The 24,806-nt window shown below is 38.0% G+C and overlaps 1 protein-coding gene across 2 annotated transcripts; it reads left to right on the forward strand.

The window, feature by feature from the left end:
* The first annotated feature begins 741 nt into the window (after positions 1 to 741).
* On the forward strand, positions 742 to 18,446 carry ltb4r2b (leukotriene B4 receptor 2b). 2 transcript variants are annotated; one of them, XM_022663600.2, is made up of 5 exons: positions 742 to 1,140; positions 14,506 to 15,051; positions 16,811 to 17,011; positions 17,105 to 17,148; positions 18,053 to 18,446. In XM_022663600.2, the coding sequence occupies exons 2-5, from the start codon at positions 14,515 to 14,517 to the stop codon at positions 18,306 to 18,308; spliced, it is 1,038 nt and encodes a 345-aa protein (XP_022519321.2). In that variant the 5' UTR covers positions 742 to 1,140; positions 14,506 to 14,514; the 3' UTR covers positions 18,309 to 18,446. The 2 variants fall into 2 exon arrangements, with proteins under 2 accessions (XP_022519321.2, XP_049339044.1); XM_049483087.1 differs by lacking the exon at positions 742 to 1,140 and adding an exon at positions 12,630 to 12,951.
* Positions 18,447 to 24,806: the final 6,360 nt, after the last annotated feature.

Consider the following 24,806-nt stretch of genomic DNA (forward strand, 5'->3'; position numbering starts at 1 on the left):
GTGTTTTTTGTGCCCCTTTCTCTCCCTGTCATGGTCCCTGTGTCCTTAGTTCCCTTCTTAATATATATCTTTGTATATCTTTTGTTTATCCTTTGTTATTTTTAAGTTCCCTTTATTTTTAACTTGCCCAGTTTTATAGTATCTCTTGTTTGTTTATGTTAGTTTTATATCATGTTGGTTTTCTTATTCATTTCATTGTTCCATGTTTACCCGTCTATTTGTTTATTTGTGGTTTAGTTATTAAATTCTAACTTGCACTTGCACTTACGTCGTCTCCTCGTCTCCCTACCTGGGTCAATCCTGACAACCTTAGTACCTTATTGCTATGTATTGGCTAATACCAATCTGATCCTAGTACCATAATGCTGACTATCAGCCGATACTTATGTGATACAAGCCTTAATGCTAAATATACGTAGATCACTATCTGCTGTATATACCATAATGCTGATAACTGGCTGATAATGATACAATCCAATTAAGGTTCTGTTGATAATGGAACACTTTCTTTAAATGGTTTTACAAAGAACTACTAGAGCTTTTTGCTGTATTAAAATAACATTTTATGCATACAAAAACAACATATGGAACAACATGTGTAACCTTATAGATAGATAGAATAAATATCTATCTATCTATCTGTCTGTCTGTCTGTCTGGTTACAGATGGTTTGCGGGGTGTGAGGGATCTATACAGATTTTTATTTGGTTATTGGTTATAGAAATGTTTAGAACAAGAGAGGATGGAGGAGGAGAAAGTACTGACGTATTCTCTCTCTCTCTCTTTCTCTTTCTCTCTCTCAGCATGCTGCAGCCTGTGTGGAGCAGTAAAACCTGGGCAAAACCTGGTGTGCTAAAATCAGGGGGAACACAACAGTGTCGTAAGCACAGAGACAACAGGTTTCTTCATAGGAGAAAGAAAAAAGAGGATAAAAAGGAGAGAGAGGGAGGGAGAAAGAGAGAGTGAATTAAAATCTGAAGGTAAAATACTAAGAAATACAGACAAAAACAAAAACAGAGAAAAAGACTCTAGATAGAGAGGGAGAGGGAAAGTTCATCCGACATTGTTATCCGACTCAGTCCTTTTTGGATTTTCTGATAAAACTTCTGCATTTCAAACGCTCCCTCCACAATCACACTGGTAAGTAACTTTTATCTATTCTCAACTCAATTAACTTTACTGTGTCTGTCTACCTAACTCTTTCTTACAAACACTGAAAACTAACCCCTCCGTATCAATCCTCTTAACTAACTCTTTCTTTCAAACACTGAAAACTAACCCCTCCGTATCAATCCTCTTAACTAACTCTTTCTTACAAACACTGAAAACTAACCCCTCCGTATCAATCCTCTTAACTAACTCTTTCTTACAAACACTGAAAACTAACCCCTCCGTATCAATCCTCTTAACTAACTCTTTCTTACAAACACTGAAAACTAACCCCTCCGTATCAATCCTCTTAACTAACTCTTTCTTACAAATACTGAAAACTAACCCCTCCGTATCAATCCTCTTAACTAACACTTTCTTACAAATACTGAAAATTAACCCCTCCATATCAATCCTCTTAACTAACTCTTTCTTACAAACACTGAAAACTAACCCCTCCGTATCAATCCTCTTAACTAACTCTTTCTTACAAACACTGAAAACTAACCCCTCCGTATCAATCCTCTTAACTAACTCTTTCTTACAAACACTGAAAACTACCCCTCCGTATCAATCCTCTTAACTAACTCTTTCTTACAAACACTGAAAACTAACCCCTCCGTATCAATCCTCTTAACTAACTCTTTCTTACAAACACTGAAAACTAACCCCTTTGTATCAATCCTCTTAACTAACTCTTACAAATACCGAAAACTAACCCCTCCGTATCAATCCTCTTAACTAACTCTTTCTTACAAACACTGAAAACTACCCCCTCCGTATCAATCCTCTTAACTAACTCTTTAAAACAAACACTGAAAACTAACCCCTACATATCAATCCTCTTAACTAACTCTTTCTTACAAACACTGAAAACTAACCCCTCCGTATCAATCCTCTTAACTAACTCTTTCTTACAAACACTGAAAACTAACCCCTCCGTATCAATCCTCTTAACTAACTCTTTCTTACAAATACTGAAAATTAACCCCTCCGTATCAATCCTCTTAACTAACTCTTTCTTACAAACACTGAAAACTAACCCCTCCGTACCAATCCTCTTAACTAACTCTTTCTTACAAATACTGAAAATTAACCCCTCCATATCAATCCTCTTAACTAACTCTTTCTTACAAACACTGAAAACTAACCCCTTCGAATCAATCCTCTTAACTAACTCTTACAAATACCGAAAACTAACCCCTCCGTATCAATCCTCTTAACTAACTCTTACAAATACTGAAAACTAACCCCTCCGTATCAATCCTCTTAACTAACTCTTTCTTACAAACACTGAAAACTAACCCCTCCGTATCAATCCTCTTAACTAACTCTTTCTTACAAACACTGAAAACTAACCCCTCCGTATCAATCCTCTTAACTAACTCTTACAAATACTGAAAACTAACCCCTCCGTATCAATCCTCTTAACTAACTCTTTCTTACAAACACTGAAAACTAACCCCTCCGTATCAATCCTCTTAACTAACTCTTTCTTACAAACACTGAAAACTAACCCCTCCGTATCAATCCTCTTAACTAACTCTTTCTTACAAACACTGAAAACTAACCCATCCATATCAATCCTCTTAACTAACTCTTTCTTACAAACCCTGAAAACTAACCCATCCATATCAATCCTCTTAACTAACTCTTTCTTACAAACACTGAAAACTAACCCCTCCATATCAATCCTCTTAACTAACTCTTTCTTACAAACACTGAAAACTAACCCCTCCATATCAATCCTCTTAACTAACTCTTTCTTACAAACCCTGAAAACTAACCCATCCATATCAATCCTCTTAACTAACTCTTTCTTACAAACACTGAAAACTAACCCATCCATATCAATCCTCTTAACTAACTCTTTCTTACAAACCCTGAAAACTAACCCCTCCATATCAATCCTCTTAACTAACTCTTTCTTACAAATACTGAAAACTAACCCCTCCGTATCAATCCTCTTAACTAACTCTTTCTTACAAACACTGAAAACTAACCCCTCCGTATCAATCCTCTTAACTAACTCTTTCTTACAAACACTGAAAACTACCCCCTCCGTATCAATCCTCTTAACTAACTCTTTCTTACAAACACTGAAAACTAACCCCTCCGTATCAATCCTCTTAACTAACTCTTTCTTACAAACACTGAAAACTAACCCCTCCGTATCAATCCTCTTAACTAACTCTTTCTTACAAACACTGAAAACTAACCCCTCCGTATCAATCCTCTTAACTAACTCTTTCTTACAAATACTGAAAATTAACCCCTCCGTATCAATCCTCTTAACTAACTCTTTCTTACAAACACTGAAAACTAACCCCTCCGTACCAATCCTCTTAACTAACTCTTTCTTACAAATACTGAAAATTAACCCCTCCATATCAATCCTCTTAACTAACTCTTTCTTACAAACACTGAAAACTAACCCCTTCGAATCAATCCTCTTAACTAACTCTTACAAATACCGAAAACTAACCCCTCCGTATCAATCCTCTTAACTAACTCTTTCTTACAAACACTGAAAACTAACCCCTCCGTATCAATCCTCTTAACTAACTCTTTCTTACAAACACTGAAAACTAACCCCTCCGTATCAATCCTCTTAACTAACTCTTTCTTACAAACACTGAAAACTAACCCCTCCGTATCAATCCTCTTAACTAACTCTTACAAATACCGAAAACTAACCCCTCCGTATCAATCCTCTTAACTAACTCTTTCTTACAAACACTGAAAACTGACCCCTCCGTATCAATCCTCTTAACTAACTCTTTCTTACAAATACTGAAAATTAACCCCTCCATATCAATCCTCTTAACTAACTCTTTTTAACAAACACTGAAAACTAACCCCTCCGTATCAATCCTCTTAACTAACTCTTACAAATACTGAAAATTAACCCCTCCATATCAATCCTCTTAACTAACTCTTTCTTACAAACACTGAAAACTAACCCCTTCGAATCAATCCTCTTAACTAACTCTTACAAATACCGAAAACTAACCCCTCCGTATCAATCCTCTTAACTAACTCTTTCTTACAAACACTGAAAACTACCCCCTCCGTATCAATCCTCTTAACTAACTCTTTCTTACAAACACTGAAAACTAACCCCTCCATATCAATCCTCTTAACTAACTCTTTCTTACAAACACTGAAAACTAACCCCTCCGTATCAATCCTCTTAACTAACTCTTTCTTACAAACACTGAAAACTAACCCCTTCGTATCAATCCTCTTAACTAACTCTTTCTTACAAACACTGAAAACTAACCCCTCCGTATCAATCCTCTTAACTAACTCTTTCTTACAAACACTGAAAACTGACCCCTCCGTATCAATCCTCTTAACTAACTCTTTCTTACAAATACTGAAAATTAACCCCTCCATATCAATCCTCTTAACTAACTCTTTTTAACAAACACTGAAAACTAACCCCTCTGTATCAATCCTCTTAACTAACTCTTACAAACACTGAAAACTAACCCCTCCGTATCAATCCTCTTAACTAACTCTTTCTTACAAATACTGAAAACTAACCCCTCCATATCAATCCTCTTAACTAACTCTTTCTTACAAATACTGAAAACTAACCCCTCCATATCAATCCTCTTAACTAACTCTTTCTTGCAATTACTGAAAACTAACCCCTCCATATCAATCCTCTTAACTAACTCTTTCTTGCAATTACTGAAAACTAACCCCTCCATATCAATCCTCTTAACTAACTTTTTCTTGCAAATACTGAAAACGAACCCATCCGTATCAATCCTCTTAACTATCTTTCTTACAAACACTGAAAACTAACCCCTCCATATCAATCCTCTTAACTAACTCTTTCTTACAAACACTGAAAACTAACCCCTCCGTATCAATCCTCTTAACTAACTCTTTCTCACAAACACTGAAAACTAACCCCTCCGTATCAATCCTATTAAGTAACTCTTTCTTACAAACACTGAAAACTAACCCCTTTTTATAAATCCTCCAAACTTACCCCCTCTTATCAATCCTCCAAACTAATCCCTTCCTTATCAATTGTCCAAACTAACCTCTTCTTATTATTCCTCCAAACTAACCCCTTCTTATCAATCCATCAAACTAATCCCTTCCTTATCAAACATCCAAATGAACACATTCTTGTTAATCCTCCAAACTAACCCCTTCTTATCATTCCTCCAAAGTAACCCCTTTTTATCAATCTTCCTAACTAACCCCTTCTTATCAATCCTCCAAACTAACCCTTTATCAATCCTCCAAACTAACCCCTTCTTATCAATCCTCCAAACTAACCCCTTCTTATCAATCCTCTTAACTAACTCTTTCTTACAAACACTGAAAACTAACCCCTCCGTATCAATCCTCTTAACTAACTCTTTCTTACAAACACTGAAAACTAACCCCTCCATATCAATCCTCTTAACTAACTCTTTCTTACAAACACTGAAAACTAACCCCTCCGTACCAATCCTCTTAACTAACTCTTTCTCACAAACACTGAAAACTAACCCCTCCATATCAATCCTCTTAACTAACTCTTCCTTACAGACACTGAAAACTAACCCCTCCAAATCAATCCTCTTAACTAACTCTTTCTTACAAATACTGAAAACTAACCCCTCCATATCAATCCTCTTAACTAACTCTTTCATACAAATACTGAAAACTAACCCCTCCATATCAATCCTCTTAACTAACTCTTTCTTGCAATTACTGAAAACTAACCCCTCCATATCAATCCTCTTAACTAACTTTTTCTTGCAAATACAGAAAACGAACCCATCCGTATCAATCTTCTTAACTATCTTTCTTACAAACACTGAAAACTAACCCCTCCATATCAATCCTCTTAACTAACTCTTTATTAGAAATACTGAAAACTAACCCCTCCATATCAATCCTCTTAAATAACTCTTTATTAGAAATACTGAAAACTAACCCCTCCATATCAATCCTCTTAACTCACTCTTTCTTACAAACACTGAAAACTAACCCCTCCATATCAATCCTCTTAACTAACTCTTTCTTACAAACACTGAAAACTAACCCCTTTTTATAAATCCTCCAAACTAATCCCTTCTTATTAATCCTCCAAACTAACCCCTTCTTATGAATCCGACAAACTAACCCCTTTTTATTAATCTGACCATCTAATCCCTTCCTTATCATTAGTCCAAATGAACCCCTTCTTATCAATCCTCCAAACTAATCCCTTCCTTATCAATCCTCCAAACTAACCCCTTCTTATTAATCCTCCAAACTAACCCCTTCTTACCAATTCTCCAAACTAACCCCTTCTTATTAATCCTTCAAACTAACCCCTTCTTATCAATCCTCCAAACTAACCCTTTATCAATCCTCCAAACTAATCCCTTCTTATCAATCCTCCAAACTAACCCTCTATCAATCCTTCAAACTAACCCCTTCTTATTAATCCTTCAAACTAACCCCTTCTTATCAATCCTCCAAACTAACCCTTTATCAATCCTCCAAACTATTCTCTTCTTATCAATCCTCCAAACTAACCCCTTCTTATCAATCCTCCAAACTATCCTCTTCTTATCAATCCTCCAAACTAACCCCTTCTTATCAATCCTCCAAACTATCCTCTTCTTATCAATCCTCCAAACTAACCCCTTCTTATCAATCCTCCAAACTAACCCCTTCTTATCAATCGTCCAAACTAACCCCTTCTTATCATTCCTCCAAACGACCCCTTCTTATTAATCCGCCAAACTAATCCCTTCTTATTAATCCTCCAAACTAACCCCTTCTTATGAATCCGACAAACTAACCCCTTCTTACCAATTCTTCAAACTAACCCCTTCTCATTAATCCTTCAAACTAACCCCTTCTTATCAATCCTCCAAACTAACCTTTTATCAATCCTCCAAACTTTTTATTAATCTGACCATCTAATCCCTTCCTTATCGTTAGTCCAAACGAACCCCTTCTTATCAATCCTCCAGACTAATCCCTTCCTTATCAATCTTCCAAACTAACCCCTTCTTATTAATCCTCCAAACTAACCCCTTCTTACAATTCTTCAAACTATCCCCTTCTTATTAATCCTTCAAACTAACCCCTTCTTATCAATCCTCTAAACTAACCTTTTATCAATCCTCCAAACTAACCCCTTCTTATCAATTCTCCAAACTAACCCCTTCTTATCAATTCTCCAAACTAACCCCTTCTTATCAATCCTCCAAACTAACTCTTTATCAATCCTTCAAACTAACCCCTTCTTATTAATCCTTCAAACTAACCCCTTCCTATCAATCCTCCAAACTAACCTTTTATCAATCCTCCAAACTATTCTCTTCTTATCAATCCTCCAAGCTAACCCCTTCTTATCAACCCTCCAAACTACCCCCTTCTTATCAATCCTCCAAACTAACCCCTTCTTATCAATCCTCCAAACTATCCTCTTCTTATCAATCCTCCAAACTAACCCCTTCTCATCAATCCTCCAAGCTAACCCCTTTTTATTAATCCTACCATCTAATCCCTTCCTGATCGTTAGTCCAAACGAACCCCTTCTTATCAAACCTCCAAACTAACCCCTTCTTATTAATCCTCCAAACTAACCCCTTCTTACCAATTCTCCAAACTAACCCCTTCTTATTAATCCTTCAAACTAACACCTTCTTATTAATCCTTCAAACTAACCCCTTCTTATCAATCCTCCAAACTAACCCCTTCTTATCAATCCTCCAAACTAACCCTTTATCAATCCTCCAAACTATTCTCTTCTTATCAATCCTCCAAACTAACCCCTTGTTATCAATCCTCCAAACTAGCCCCTTGTTATCAATCCTCCAAACTAACCCCTTCTTATCAATCCTCCAAACTAACCCCTTCTTATCAACCCTCCAAACTACCCCCTTCTTATCAATCCTCCAAACTAACCCCTTCTTATCAATCCTCCAAACTATCCTCTTCTTATCAATTCTCCAAACTAACCCTTTCTCATCAATCCTCCAAACTAACCCCTTTTTATTAATCCGACCATCTAATCCCTTCCTTATCGTTAGTCCAAACGAACCCCTTCTTATCAATCCTCCAAACTAACCCCTTCTTATTAATCCTCCAAAGTAACCCCTTCTTATTAATCTGCCAAATTAATCCCTTCCTTATCAATCGTGTCACATTACCCCTTCTTATCAATCCTCCAAAGTAACCCCTTCTTATTAATCTGCCAAACTAATCCTTTCCTTATCAATCGTGTCACATTACCCCTAACACATCAGGCAGGGCTTGTGGGCTGTTCCCAGTATACAGGGGTCAATATAAACCATAATATTTTAAAGAAGGACGACCTGTAGCCAGTGTAAATTATGCATTCCATACTGGTCCCACCTCACAACCTACAAAACTTTCTCTTGAATCATCTAGCCTGTGGCCAGGAATAATTCAAGCTTTCATTTGTGTTTAAGGATGGGCCAATATGCTCTGTTACAAGAGAGGATATGAGCAATTGACTGCGTACCTGGCATGTTTTAACATGCTGCATTTGTAGATTACTGCTGAGTGCTGCAAGAGCGCAGAACAGCAAATATCTCTGCACGTGCGTCAGAGCTCTATAGGCCACAAAAATAAAAAAAAAACACTTTTAACCCCACCACATATGTGATCAATATGTCAAGACATGTTACTTTAAGCTGCGTAGAGATGTTCTGTAATCTCTAGACTACTGCTTACACTGCAGCACAATGCAGGATTGTTATCTAGAAATAGAAATGTTCTTGTTTTTCCCCCCTTATCCAAATTCCAGTTCTGAAATTAGGTTGGCTTGGAAAGCCAACTTCTTGTTCTTCGTAATCTTCTTATTATTATTATTCTCGCCACAATTTCTTTAACGCTACTCCTCCTACAGCTTTTGACGTAGAATCATGAAATTTTGCAGTATCGTAGGACCTATACCCGATTAAGTTGCTTGTGCCTTTTTAAGCGATATATCGTACGTTTTTTGGTAAAAACTTCGTAAACGTGCGCTTTTTTTTCCCATTGGAAACGAATAGGGACAAATTTGAACATCCACGTAGGTCACAATTTTTGAGATATGAAGACCAAATTCGGAGAGCTTATAGATGTAATAGGTATAATTAAATTATACGATGTACGGTTTTCATACAATTGTCTTACGAAGTTTTCTCATAGGAATGAATGGGGGCCCCACCCTTCAATCTCGCACACGAGCAGCTCTGCGCACGGAACCCCTTCTCTCCCCTGCTCCTCCAGTACTGTGAGTGTATGGAGGAGCTGCTGTATGGAGCAGCTATCAGTCAAAAGTTTGGCACTTAGCAACCACTTAGCAACCATGTAGAATATGTTAGCAACTGCCTAGCAGCTACTTTAAAAATGATAGCAACTGCCTAGCAACCAGTTAGCAAACACTTTAGAAATGATAGCAACTGCCTAGCAACCAGATAGCAACACCTTAGCAACCACCTGGAAAACGCTAGCAACAGCCTAGCAACCACTTAGCAAACACTTTAGAAATGATAGCAACTGCCTAGCAACCAGATAGCAACAGCGTAGCAACCACCTGGAAAATGTTAGCAACTACCTAGCAACCACTTAGCAACCATGTGGAATATGTTAGCAACTGCCTAGCAACCAGTTAGCAACACCTTAGCAACCACCTGGAAAATGTTAGCAACTGCCTAGCAACCACTTTGCAACCACTTTAGAAATAATAGCAACTACCTAGCAACCAGTTAGCAACACCTTAGCAACTACCGGAAAACGTTAGCAACTGCCTAGCAACCATTTAGCAACCACTTTAGAAATGATAGCAACTGCCTAGCAACCACTTATCAACCACTTTAGAAATGATAGCAACTGCCTAGCAACCAGTTAGCAACTCTTTAGCAACCACCTGGAAAATGTTAGCAACTGCCTAGCAACAGCGTAGCAACCACTTAAAAAATTATAGCAACTGCCTGGCAACCTCTAAGCAACCACCTGGCAAATGTTAGCAACTGCCTAGCAACAGCTTAGCAACCACCTGGTATATGTTACCAACTGCCTAGCAACCAGGTAGCAACACCTTAGCAACCACCTGAAAACATTAACAACCGCAACCACTTAGCAACATCTTAGCAACCACCTGGACAAGGCTAGCAACTGCCTAGCAACCACTCAGCAACACATTCCTATATCAGACAATTATTAGTATTCCACCATGTTTTTGGAACATGTTTTTTGTCAACAGCATAGCAACCACTCACACACACTTCAGACTGAAACAGCTTATAAACCATTTTAACTTTTTTAACGTTATTAGCATACTTTTCCAAGCCAAATTAAAGTTCATTCACGAACTTTGCCTTTTCTAGTTACAGACTGTAGTTCTGTATCTGTTTCTCTGACTACTTTATTATCCTCCTTTCACCCGGTTCTTCAGAGCTCAGCACCCCACAGGACAGACGACTACAGAGCAGCTATTATTTGGGTGGTGTGTTTGTGTTGTGATGTATAAGTGGGTCAGACACAGCTGTGCTGCTACAGTTTTTACAACACCTCAGTGTCTCTGCTGGGCTTAGAATAGTCTTGTGGGCAGCATCCCAACAAACACCTGTTTGGAAGATTCCACAGGTGAACAGGTTAATTGGAAACAGATAAGTGTCATGATTGGGTATAAAAGGTGCATCCCTGATAAGCTCATCACAAAAGCGTTGTTCACAAGCAAGGATGGGGTGAGGTTCACCACTATAGTAGAGGTAAAAAAAAAGAGGCAAAAACTTTAACTGAAATGAAAACACTAAAATGAAAATGTAAATACCGTTTTATCCATTTTGCACTTTCATTTTTCCAAACGTGTAAACATATTATGAAAAATTGAAAAATAAAATTAAATCACTTCATTTGCTATTTTTCTCGTGAGCATGGGTCATATGTGTCAAAAATAAAATTAAAATTCATTTTCTTTATCATACAGGTATTTTACAACCAAATCTATAATGAAAAAAGCTAACTGTGCAAAAAATAAATAAAGGCTTTGTTCTTGCGTTTTCTTGATGAACTGCATAATAAATGTCAAAAATAAAATCAAAATGAAATGAAAACTTTTTTATTTATTAGTCCTTGAATGAGCTGCATGTCTGACAGAATTAAAATAAAAAACACTACATTGGAAAATCAATAGCAAAGTAACATTTTGTCATTCGGTGGTGATTTACTTTTTGTTTTTCACTTTGCTTTTTCATTTTCCCATTTTTTATTTTGATTTTCCACTTCACCAGCATGCAGGGCTGGACTGGGACAAAAAATCGGCCCTGGCATTTTTGGTTTAGACCGGCCCTCATAATTAGCGGAACACTACCAACTTATAATTTATATATGTGGGGTTACAGAGAAGCATAATGTATCATCAGCATATTAAATTCAATATAGAGTTCAATTCTATTTTTTCAGGTTAAAGGTGCTTCCTCCTTTAAACAGTTATACCATGTATTTGTATCAGGCTACAAACAGGGCTTTCTGTATAGCCTCACCATTATCAACTTCATAATAAAAATTGTACTTTATTATAATCATGTTTTGTTTTTTGGGATGGAATGTTGTAACGGGGCTCGAGCTCTTTTATTAAATGCTTGAAACCAGGGTTCACTCCTACTCTCATCATGAGAGGATATTTTGATCTAGGTAGAACAAACAAACAATGAGCCTGATTGTGGCGCTTTATTAAAAACAAAAACAGCATTACTTTAACTACAAATACTTTTTTATTATTACTGGATGCATTTTAATGTTCTTTTTAAGAAACATCAGCTTTAAATTTATAAATTAAATTATATTTGTAGTGTCAATCACTTACATCAGAGAGAGACAGAGCGAGCGAGAAAGAGAGCGAGCGAGGAAAAGAGAGAGACAGTCAAAGAGAGCGAGCGAGAGACAGAAAAAAGGGAGAGAGCGAGAAAAAGAGAAAGAGAGCGAGTGAAAAAAAGAGACAGTCAGAGAGAGAGAGCGAGCGAGCGAGAGACAGAGAAAAAATGGAAAGAGCGAGAAAGAGAGAGAGAGAGACAGTCAGAGAGAGAGTGCGTGCGATTAGGCGAGCGAGGGAGCGAGAGAGAGACCTCCTCTAACTTGTGGGCCGGTCTCTTAGAAAAAAAGGAAGAAAAAAAGGACTGTCCACCCACCCGCCAGATCACCAGCCCAGCCCTGCCAGCATGGAAATACATGTAAATGAACAGCAGGCTGGGTTACAACTACTGACCTTCCTGCCAGCGAGAGCAAAGCAGCGGGGGGGACCGCAGGGACTAAACTGGACCACAGCCACAGCACTGATACTTGACTCCGGTGCAAAGTGCTGGGTACTGCTGCTGAACCACGACCTCAGCAGCCTGCAGCCGCTTGCGTGGCAACTGAGACCGTTTAAAGTAGGTGGCTTGTTAGTTAGTTAGCTAAGCTAGCTAACACTGGCTAACTAACAAGCCACTGACCCTGAACGGTCTCTCTCACCATGGAAGCGGCTGGAGGCTGCTGAGGTCGCGGTTCCCTAGCGCTTTGCACCAAAGGCCAAAATTTTAATTTTATTTTTGTCACATATGACCCATGCTAAAGTGAAAAATGTAATTGCAAATGAAGATATTTAATTTTGTTCATATTTTCATACATGTTTGGAAAAAGAAAGTGCAAAACGGTATTTGCATTTTCCTTTTTTTTTTAAATATATTTTCTAGTTTTATTTTTGGCAAGATTTACATCCCATACACCACTTTGTAAACAACTGCAATAGCAAATATTTCAACCCTTACGAAAAAAATCCAGTTAATTTAATAAGTAAACGTAAGTAAAGTTTAAGTATATTTTCCCAAGTATATATTATGTAAGTATACTAGGATCAATGTACTTGTAGACTTGTGAGTGTTTAATACTTCTTGGAGTAAATTGGTCCAATTTTAGTATAAAAGTATAAAGGTATAATTTTAAGTATGCAAGTAGTACGCTTTAAATACACAACTAGTTCACTAATATTTTAAAAAATAAAGCTTAGATGTAAACTAGTAATGTATTCAAAATGTACTACTTGTACACTAGTATTATACTACACTTTATGTGTACTTTAGTTGTACATTTAGTGAAGTTTGAGTACACAAGTAGTTTACATATAAGTCTAATTTTGTAGTCCAGGTATACTTTGAACTATACCTAAAGTGGGCTCAGGCAAAACGTGCATGGGTTTAGGACGGGTCAGGCTGGATTTTTTAGGCCTGATCTAACCTCTAACTTATAAGTGTACTGTTAGTTTACTACTTATTCAATTCTATTCCATGTTTTAGCACCATTAATGCTATAAGATACATTATATATATAACCTGCCTGCAGTCCAGACCTGTCTTCCACTGCAAATGCGCATTATATATATAACCTGCCTGCAGTCCAGACCTGTCTTCCACTGCAAATGCGCATTATATATATAACCTGCCTGCAGTCCAGACCTGTCTTCCACTGCAAATGCGCATTATATATATAACCTGCCTGCAGTCCAGACCTGTCTTCCACTGCAAATGCATGGCTCATTAAATATATGATACGAGACCCGGCCTGTTGATGGGAAGGATGCGAAAGAATTCCACCTACAAAACATTTTGTTTCCTTAGTTATCAAACACTTATTGAGTACTCAAAGTAAATGTAATGTAACACAGTAGTTAACATCCCCCTGTCCCAATTTCTTTGGACTGTGTTGCAGCATCAAATATTTGCCAAAAAAATAAAGTTTATCTATTTGAACATTAAATTTCTTCTGTTTGTAGTGTATTCAATTAAACTAAAAAGAATTTGCACATTATTGTATTTTGTGTTTATTTGTTTTACACAACTTGGAATTGGGTTTGTACAAGGTTGACACAGCAGCGACACATGGGTGTCTTTAAAAACTCCAGCAGCACTGCTGTATCTGATTCACTTGTGCAAAACTGTGCGGTCCTGAGCATTGAAGAACAGAGTGAAATGATAAAAAAGTATTCAGAGAAACAGATACAGGTTTACAGCCTGTAATTTTAGGCAAAATGTCCTATAGGATAAGTAGAGATGAAAAAAGGATAATGGGTATATAAACATAAAGAACATAAAGTCATAATGTGATGACTGATTGGTATATAGTACTATAAGAACAATGTGTTTAACTGCAGGAAATAAATAATGGTTTCTAAACCCACACAGGTGCTATAAGTGGGACTCAGGAGTTTTACAATACCTAGGAAGGATGTAGGATATGAAACCTAAATAGATAAATAATAGTAATAAAAGTATTTTTTTAATATTTATTAAACCTATTTAGTCAATATATTCATCAATATTAAAAAGTACCTAATCATTGTTGACCTTATCTTCACAGGCCTTCCCAATGACCCCAGAAAATACTAACAGCACTGTCCGCCCCGAGACTTCTTCAGAAATTTCCTTCATCATTGGCACCTTCATCCTGGTCATGGTCTTCCTCCTAGGTGTCCCAGGAAACCTCTTTATCATCTGGAGCATCCTGGCCCGGGCCCGCAAACGCTCCGTCACCACACTGCTAATCCTGAACCTAGCCTGTGCTGACGGCACCATCATGTGCCTCACCGTGTTTTTCTTTACGTACCTAGCCAAACAATGCTGGGTGTTTGGCCGAGTGATGTGTAAGCTACTCTTCTACCTGTGCAACACAAACATGTACGCCTCCATCATGCTGATCACGCTGATGAGCCTGCACAGGCTGGTGGCCGTGCTGTGGCCCCACCGCGTCCACGCCCTCGCCCGTCGCAGGAATGTCCTGGCTATTCTCATTGGGATGTGGCTGCTGGTCTTCACTCTGGCTTTGCCAGCTTTAATTTTTAGAGAGGAGCGGCTGAACAAAAAACAACGATTGCTCTGCGATCACAACCACAACTCAACTAGCTACGTACGTACTTCTCAACTGTTCTTTTTTTACAGTTTATACAGTACATACAACTTTCCACCTCCACCATTCCATAATGAAGCCGAAAAATTACAGAAACTTTTAATTCCTAAATGTAGTCTAAATTTAATTCCGAGAATGTAAGAATGTTTGAATTCTTTTTTAGTAGTGTAAAAGACTATAGCTCCATTCCAATAGCTCGGGTGCAGCTGAAATGGGTTTCGGGTCTTAGCTGTTACAAAGAAGGTTGTTCCAAACTGAAGGATCCTTATGCAGCCAGAAAAATGCAACTGACAAGTAGATTCATTTAAATAACACAACTGCTTGGTTACTACAGGTGGGAGTCACAGGGTATTATTACAATACTGTGATACTGTAATTCTGCGCTATTATTAAAAAAATCACAGGGCAATTATGTACAAAATTTCACAGCATCTGTGTTAAGGAAGAGGATAAATACTCCTGAAAAATCAACTACCAGGAATTAGGTATTTGTTAGTTACAGTTTGACAGAAATTGAGAACCAAAATTATTCACCGCATATTTATCTAACTCACCACATGAAGTAATTATTTGAGTTTTTTATTAGTTTTTTTATTAGTAAGTCAAAAAATATCAATATTTGACTCCAATAAGAAGGGCAAAAAGAAAAACAGCTTTACAAAGAAGTGTGTAGATGGTGGAAATTGAAGCTTTGTTTTTAAAATGTTTTAAAATGATTTGGAAAATAATTTTGTCATAGTTGCACCAGCATAGTCCCATTTCTGTTTTGTATCTCTAACCCAGGGGTGTCCAAACTTTTTTTGTTGGGGGCCAGAAGGAGAAATATATTTGAAGTCACGGGCCAAACTCTGTAATAAAACAAATAATGAAATATACCACTTGAAATAATACTTTTTTCCTGATTATTTCATTTACACACCATTTTACTTGACTTACTATCTTTATCTTTGACAGTGTTGTGTAAACTAAGATTTTTCAAATTGATGTTTAATTTCATGATGTCTCTTAATATTAAACTCCTTAATTACGGGCACTTTTAGACTCTTTTGCCCCGTTTTTCTGCGCTAGAAATGTGCACTCTCTCCGCTTTTAGAATCTTTGGGCCGTTTTTCTGCACTAGAAATGCGCACTCTCTCACTTTTAGACTCTTTTGCCCGTTTTTCTCCTCTAGAAATGCGCACCCTCTCTGCTTTTAGACTCTTTGGCCCCGTTTTTCTGCGCTAGAAATGCGCACTTTCTCCGCTTTTAGACTCTTTGGCCCGTTTCTGACACCTAGCGTTCAAACTTTGAATCTCACATTAGAAAAACCTGTTTAACAGCGGACCAACTTTCATTCTATTTCTAAAATACCTCGCGGGCCGCTCCAAAGAAGGAAACGGGCCGCAAATGGCGGGCCGTAGTTTGGACACCCCTGCTCTAACCCTTGTTTGAGTGTAACACTTCTCCTAGGAACAGAGTTACAAGGACAATGGGTGAAATCCTCCCCCTAAGAGTTTTCAGCCATTCAAAAATATGTGATATTGGATAATTTTCCTCAATAAACAAATAATTACGTGTAAAAGTTTTGTCTCATTTGTTTAACTGTGTTCTCTTTATCTACTTTTAGGACTTTTAAGTGTGGAAATCTGTTGATTTTTTAGGACATATTTATGCAGAAATATGCAGAAAAGTCTAAGGGGTTTACAAACTTTCAAGCACCAATTAAGAATATCACTTAACTCTGATGAACTCTGATTGTATTATCTGTGTATCTGAGCAGGTGGTGCTCCAGTTCATGACAGAGACATCGGTGGGCTTCCTGATCCCGTATGGAATAATCCTGGGCAGCTACATGTGCATCCTGCGACGCCTCAGGCAGTCCAAGTTTAAGAGGAGAGTCCACAGTGAGAAGCTGATCCTGGCCATTGTAGTGACCTTTGCTGTGTTCTGGCTGCCCTACCACATTATCAATATTGTGCAGGTGAGGAGCTTAACTCCTGCAGGATTCGAAGATTGTGAAAGTGAATTCAAATACAAATGCTGAATTTAAATTAATTACATGTGTGTTTTTTAGGTTGCAGCTGCATGTACATCAGAGAATTCGAATCTCAAGGAAACGTAAGTAATGGCTTACCTACCTTTCTAAATATGCAGTTTTCCAGTACACAAGGCACACTGTGGATTGAGCAATGTTAAATGCCTATACAGCTACTGTGATTAGATCCCTGCGTCCTTTAAATTATGCTATTTTATTGATATATTTCAACAAACTGAACAGATTGTTTCACAGGTCAGCTCTGTTAGAACAAGGCACAGCCAATTAGAACAGAGAAAATGTGGAATATGAACCTTTTATTTTACTGTTATATTTTTTTCAGGAAACCCCAAAACGATTATCATTGTGCCAATGTGCTACAGACAAAATGTAGCTATTAGCATAGATAAGAAAAACAATCATATTTACCATGCTTGTGTCAGGCACAAATGCAATGTGGCAACATGTGCACATTTTTTGCACCATGGGCCAAAAATGTGAACGATTGTCAGAATGTGCTGAAGTGTGGTTGTTTTGCTCCACAACACAACACAACACAACACAACTGTTCACCTTTCCAGAAACCTCTTTGGACAAATTAGTAAAATCCCTGTCTCCACATTTATATCCCTTTACTATAATATCTATAATAACTGTAATATTTGCATATCTGAGAAAGTTGTACTCAGTTCATTGGTGGGCTTCCAGATGCCATACTCAGTTAACTGCTACACCAATTAAGAGCTAACAGGCTACCAACAAAATGTATTTATTAACATAGACAAGGCAGGATAATTATATTTAGCTTAGACATATATTTGGACAGGGTATTTGGATGGAATGTGCCCTTAGTGCACATGTAGAATATGAACAATAGACTGTTAACCAATATGATAGGAATGGATTCCCTTATTAATTTAACTTTGAAAGGCTTTACTGTGTTAAAATCAACAGCTCATCTCTCCTCTTTCCTTTTCTTCCTCGCAGACTAGATAAAATTTGGCAGTCCTGCCGCCCGGTGACCTCTGCCCTGGCCTTCATCAGCAGCAGTGCTAACCCGGTGCTGTACACGTTTGCCGGACGATCCTACATAAGAGCTGATGGCTTTGCATTTATGGCCCGGCTCTTCGAGGGTATAGCCTCAGACTCTAACGGCAGAAAAGCTGAGCAGGTCGGTCGAGAGAAAATGGCTCTGGGGCTGAAAACCTCCCCAAACTCCACCAGCGCTTATGTTAAAACATAGAACCCAAAACATGGGGTGTTAAAGAAACCTGCAGATGATGTAAAAAAACTGATTATAAAATGTAAGGTATACAAACAAGAGTATTGGTACACCTGTTTATTCATTGTTTCTTTCTAATTAAAAGGTGTTTTTATCCTGCTTTTGTTGGAGTAATTGTCTCTACAGTTCAGGAAAGACTTTCCCCTTTTCTACTCCAAAAAAAGATTTTGTAGCATTGCTGTGAGTACAGCAACCACCTCACCTTAGCCCCAAGTCATCCCAAAAGTATTGGATAGAGAACACATTCCAGAGAACACAGTTCCACTGCTCCAGCACATCTTCCCAGTCAAACTGCAGCCAACACAACTCCAGTGGAACGCAACATGCTTGGATGCAAACACTTATTCTGTTACAACAGCTAAACGATGACCCCACTGGCTATCATTGCCCACACTCAGTGATGAAGGAGAGAGGGTATAATCCTTCCCAATTAGAGAGAAGACTGTTATGCTCTCTGGGACTCCTGATAGGGATTGCAATGGCATCCCTCAGTGATGACTGTGACTTTTTGGTGACAGTGTGGACGTAATACATTTTATTAACGCGTTAATGATGTATCATTTTGTCCTGTTTGCAAGTTTATTACTGAATGGAGTTGTAAACTATATATATATTCAATGGAAAAGTCTCAACTCAAAACTATATATTCCAAAATAAAGCTTAATCCTTGTATGGGAAACTGTTACTTAGGGTCCTCAGGTGGTATTCTGTGTCCAATGGCTTATATCAGAGGTTTAATTCAGAGATTTATAGACTTTCTACTTCAGATTTGCCTGATTGGACATGGTAATTCTTGGCACAAAACTAAGTGAGTCAGGCAGGGTCTGAATGTGAGTTGCAGAGCTTTGTGAGCAGCTCATCTTCTGTGAGGAACCTATAAATCCTAATGACAACAATAAATATAGGACTGCTTAACATTTTAGCATGAGCTGGACTCATTCTGAGAGCATTTATAAGGCCACACTGTGGAACAACATTGTGTTATACAGTATTTCTCTGAATGTAACAAAGGACACTAATAAAATAAAATGATGCAAGCTTTATAAAATGTTCACATATGAATCAGATGTGTATTGAAATACGATCAAAACACTGAACAACAGTACCAAATACAAGGAAAAGGCACCATACCCACTGCCAAGCATTGGATAGATGCGTATTAGCTCCACCCAGGAACCATATTCTCTAAATCCACGAGAAACTTGTGGGAGTTTTTCTCAGCAGATTGGCCTCAAATTAAGAAAGCGGGTTCAACAAACTCCAAACCTAACCCTGAACTCTATGGAACGCCAAAAGGCCCAAAAAACGTCTGGACCAGACGCCTTTTATCGAAAGTGTGGGTTTTACGCCGTAATATACGCCGTATGATTTCATGACGCCGTAATATACGCCGTATGATTTCACGAAGCCGTTAAAAACGCCGCTAAAAGCACAGAAGACGCCGTTTCCCACGGCGTTTTTCGACCCTTTTGGCGCGCCGTACAGAGCGCCATCTCAGTGCAATGAGACGGCGTAAAAAGCAGCGTTTTAGTGTCTCTCTTGACGCCATAATAAGCGGCGTAAAAAGCGGCGTTTAATAATAAGATAATGAGCTCCACCTTCCAGTTTTGAAAGCCAATACATTTAAATTTTGTTCAGCCAATGCTCTTACAGAGAGACTCAGTCTAAAGCAATTCACTGCAGATCCGAGCTCCTGAACCTGAGCTCTTCAGTTTTTTAATTACAAATTTACAATATACCTTCTTCAGACATTCCCGCTGGTGCTCATGCCTTTTATTAGTCTAATATTTATGCTGTTCAATGTATTTTAAATAAAATTAATAGTAGTAGGGACACCCCTTGTGCATGAATTTTATTAATTAATGGTGTGTTTCTTTTTAGGCTACGTTTGGTAAATGGTAGCTAATAGGGTCATTCTGCTATATTTCAGGAGTTTCTTGGTTTATTAGCTCTTAAATATTTAGCCAGGTACTGTATCAGTATTTATATTATTTGAAGGATCTAAATAACAGGAGTGTTAGTAATCATAAAATGTAAGGAAACGTAAATGTTTATAAGATATACAGTGATAAACTAAAAAACACCCCGACAGCTGAATATTCAATGAACGGACACGGAGGTGTTGGTAGAGAGAAGGATGACGGCTAAATTTATACTCCACGAAGAACACTCTTGATCACTGGATAGCTCAACTTACCAATCATTCAATTAATAAACCTTTTTTTTCTCGAGTAAGAAAATAGAATTAATAAGAATAAATGAAAAAAAAAAAAATTATATATATATATATATATATATATATATATATATATATATATATATATATATATATATATAAATAATCAATGCCGGGCTGCTTTGCCCCTGTTTGTGCAAATGAATGATTTTTAAGACCACCAGAGACAAAATTATGAAAATATGAAAATTGCAAAAAGCACAAAACACCAATGTTAAATTCAAAGGATTTACAGTAAGATTTAAAGGCCTTTTTTTAGGTCAAATAAATGACAAGACTTGATAAGACATCCGCAAACCGTGAATAGGTGTCTATACACAGGAACGTCGCTATAGCCCCTTTTTTTGGGATGTTTTGATTGTTTTTACAGAAGTGTCTCTGTAATATGTTAAAAATGTTCAAATCTTAAAGTATACCACAAATACATAATTTTAGGAACAAAATCAATCTCCCCACGCAGCGCGAAATTTCTGATCCACTTTGTCTCGGAGCCGCGTCAAGAAAAATGCATACACGCACGCAAAATTTAACAGCGCTTCTTTAATCTATTAAGCTAATGATGCAGGCTGTCCAGCATTTAGACTGGAGTGATTTAGGCTAGCTGTGGTGCTGTTGGTCGGTTTGTGTGTTTATATTAAATACAGTGTATTGTACTGCCTGTATGTGTATCAGCTAATTGATGTTACATAATAACAGAATATGATGAGATAAGTTGACATTCATAATGTGCGTGGGGCTTGCCAATGAGTTATATTATATAATATTGGATAGATTTTCCAAAGTAAAGAGCCAGATTAATAATTTAATGAAGGTTTCTAAGCGACTGAAGTAAATATAATATAATAATAAATATAAATATAATAAATATGTAACTTGTAAGTCTATGTCTGTAAATGACATTACTTGTTTCCTTATGGAAATAGAAAAATTACCGGATCTGCTGAAGCATAAAAACTAATATTAATAATATTATGCTTAAACAACAACAAAACAATAATATTCATAGTAAATTAAGAATAATTTACATCTTATAATAATAATAATCATAATAATAATAATAATAATAATAATAATAATAATAAATAATTATAATATATAATTTTATATAATATTTACAATATATTATAATTATACTATATAATTATAATATTATAACTAGAAAAGGCAAAGTTCGTGAACGAACTTTAAGTTGGCTTGGAAAAGTACGCTAATAACGTTGAAAAGTTAAAATGGTTGCTAAGTGGTTGCTAGGCAGTTGTGATCATTTCTAAAGTGGTTGCTAAGCGTTTGCTAGGCAGTTGCTAACGTTTTCCAGGTGGTTGCTTAGGTGTTGGTAAGCAGTTGCTAGGCAGTTGCTAATGTATTCCACACGGTTGCTAAGCAGTTGCTAACGTTTTCCAAGTGGTGGCTAAAGTGTAGCTAACTGGTTGCTAGGCAGTTGCTATCATTTCTAAAGTGGTTGCTAAGCAGTTGCTAGGCAGTTGCTAACATATTCCACATGGTTGCTAAGTGGTTGCTAGGCAGTTGCTAACATTTTCCAGGTGGCTGATAAGATGTTGTTAAGTGGTTGCTAGGCAGTTGCTATAATTTCTAAAGTGGTTGCTAGGCAGTTGCTAACGTTTTCCTAGTGGTTGCTAAGGTGTTGCTAAGTGGTTGCTAGGCAGTTGCTATCATTACTAAAGTGGTTGATAAGTGGTTGCTAGGCAGTTGCTAACGTTTTCCTAGTGGTTGCTAAGGTGTTGCTAAGTGGTTGCTAGGCAGTTGCTATCGTTTCTAAAGTGGTTGCTAAGTGGTTTCTAGGCCATTGCTATCGTTTCTAAAGTGGTTGCTAAGCAGTTGCTAACATATTCCACATGGTTGCTAAGTGGTTGCTAGGCAGTTGCTAACATTTTCCAGGTGGTTGCTAAGATGTTGTTAAGTGGTTGCTAGGCAGTTGCTATAATTTCTAAAGTGGTTGCTAGGCAGTTGCTAACGTTTTCCTAGTGGTTGCTACGGTGTTGCTAAGTGGTTGCTAGGCAGTTGCTATCATTACTAAAGTGGTTGCTAAGTGGTTGCTAGGCAGTTGCTAATGTTTTCCTAGTGGTTGCTAAGGTGTTGCTAAGTGGTTGCTAGGCAGTTGCTATCATTTCTAAAGTGGTTGCTAAGTGGTTGCTAGGTCGTTGCTATCGTTTCTAAAGTGGTTGCTAAGCAGTTGCTAGGCAGTTGCTAACATATTCCACATGGTTGCTAAGTGGTTGCTAGGCGGTTGCTAACATTTTCCAGGTGGTTGCTAAGATGTTGTTAAGTGGTTGCTAGGCAGTTGCTATAATTTCTAAAGTGGTTGCTAGGCAGTTTCTAACGTTTCCCTAGTGGTTGCTAAGGTGTTGCTAAGTGGTTGCTAGGCAGTTGCTATCATTACTAATGTGGTTGCTAAGTGGTTGCTAAGCAGTTGCTAACGTTTTCCTAGTGGTTGCTAAGGTGTTGCTAAGTGGTTGCTAGGCAGTTGCTATCATTACTAAAGTGGTTGCTAAGTGGTTGCAAGGCAGTTGCTAACGTTTTCCTAGTGGTTGCTAAGGTGTTGCTAAGTGGTTGCTAGGCAGTTGCTAACGTTTTCCTAGTGGTTGCTAAGGTGTTGCTAAGTGGTTGCTAGGCAGTTGCTATCATTTCTAAAGTGGTTGCTAAGTGGTTGCTAGGCAGTTGCTAACATATTCCACATGGTTGCTAAGTGGTTGCAAGGCAGTTGCTAACGTTTTCCTAGTGGTTGCTAAGGTGTTGCTAAGTGGTTGCTAGGCAGTTGCTATAATTTCTAAAGTGGTTACTAAGTGGTTGCTAGGCAGTTGCTATCGTTTCTAAAGTGGTTGCTAAGTGGTTGCTAGGCCGTTGCTATCGTTTCTAAAGTGGTTGCTAAGCAGTTGCTAGGCAGTTGCTAACATATTCCACATGGTTGCTAAGTGGTTGCTAGGCAGTTGCTAACATTTTCCAGGTGGTTGCTAAGATGTTGTTAAGTGGTTGCTAGGCAGTTGCTATAATTTCTAAAGTGGTTGCTAGGCAGTTTCTAACGTTTTCCTAGTGGTTGCTAAGGTGTTGCTAAGTGGTTGCTAGGCAGTTGCTAACATTTTCCAGGTGGTTGCTAAGATGTTGTTAAGTGGTTGCTAGGCAGTTGCTATAATTTCTAAAGTGGTTGCTAGGCAGTTTCTAACGTTTTCCTAGTGGTTGCTAAGGTGTTGCTAAGTGGTTGCTAGGCAGTTGCTAACGTTTTCCTAGTGGTTGCTAAGGTGTTGCTAAGTGGTTGCTAGGCAGTTGCTATAATTACTAAAGTGGTTGCTAAGTGGTTGCAAGGCAGTTGCTAATGTTTTCCTAGTGGTTGCTAAGGTGTTGCTAAGTGGTTGCTAGGCAGTTGCTATAATTTCTAAAGTGGTTACTAAGTGGTTGCTAGGCAGTTGCTAACGTTTTCCAGGTGGTTGCTAAGGTGTTGCTAAGTGGTTGCTAGGCAGTTGTTAACATTTTCCAGGTGGTTGCTAAGGTGTTGCTAAGTGGTTGCTAGGTAGTTGCTAACGTTTTCCAGGTGGTTGCTAAGGTGTTGCTAAGTGGTTGCTAGGCAGTTGTTGACGTTTTCCAGGTGGTTGCTAAGGTGGTTGCTAAACCCTGGCTGGGCTGCCGGGGTGTCCAAACTTTTGACTGATAGCTGCTCCATAGAGCAGCTCCTCCATACACTCACAGTACTGGAGGAGCAGGGGAGAGAAGGGGTTCCGTGCGCAGAGCTGCTCGTGTGCGAGTTAGAACTCTGGTCCCCCCATTCATTTCTATGGAAAAACTTCGTACGACAATTGTACGAAAACCGTACGTATCGTTTCGTAAAGCATATTTTCGGAAAGAACGCGGTAGGTTTTATAGACCAGCCGAATTACGTCTTCGTATCTCAAAAATTGTGACCTACGTGGACGTTCAAAATTTTCCCCCATTCATTCCTATGGGGAAAAAAAGCGTACGTTTACGAAGTTTTTACGAAAACCGTACGATATATCGCTTCAAAAAGCACAAGCAACCTAATCGGGCATAGGTCCAACGATCCTGTAAAGTTTCGTGTTCCTACGTTAAAAGCCCTAGGAAGAGTGATTAAATTTTGCAAATAGAATAATAATAAGAAGAACTAGAAAAGGCAAAGTTCGTGAACGAACTTTAAGTTGGCTTGGAAAAGTACGCTAATAACGTTGTAAAGTTAAAATGGTTGCTAAGTGGTTGCT

The sequence above is a fragment of the Astyanax mexicanus genome, chromosome 8, assembly GCF_023375975.1.
Source record: "Astyanax mexicanus isolate ESR-SI-001 chromosome 8, AstMex3_surface, whole genome shotgun sequence".
Lineage (NCBI taxonomy): Eukaryota > Metazoa > Chordata > Actinopteri > Characiformes > Acestrorhamphidae > Astyanax > Astyanax mexicanus.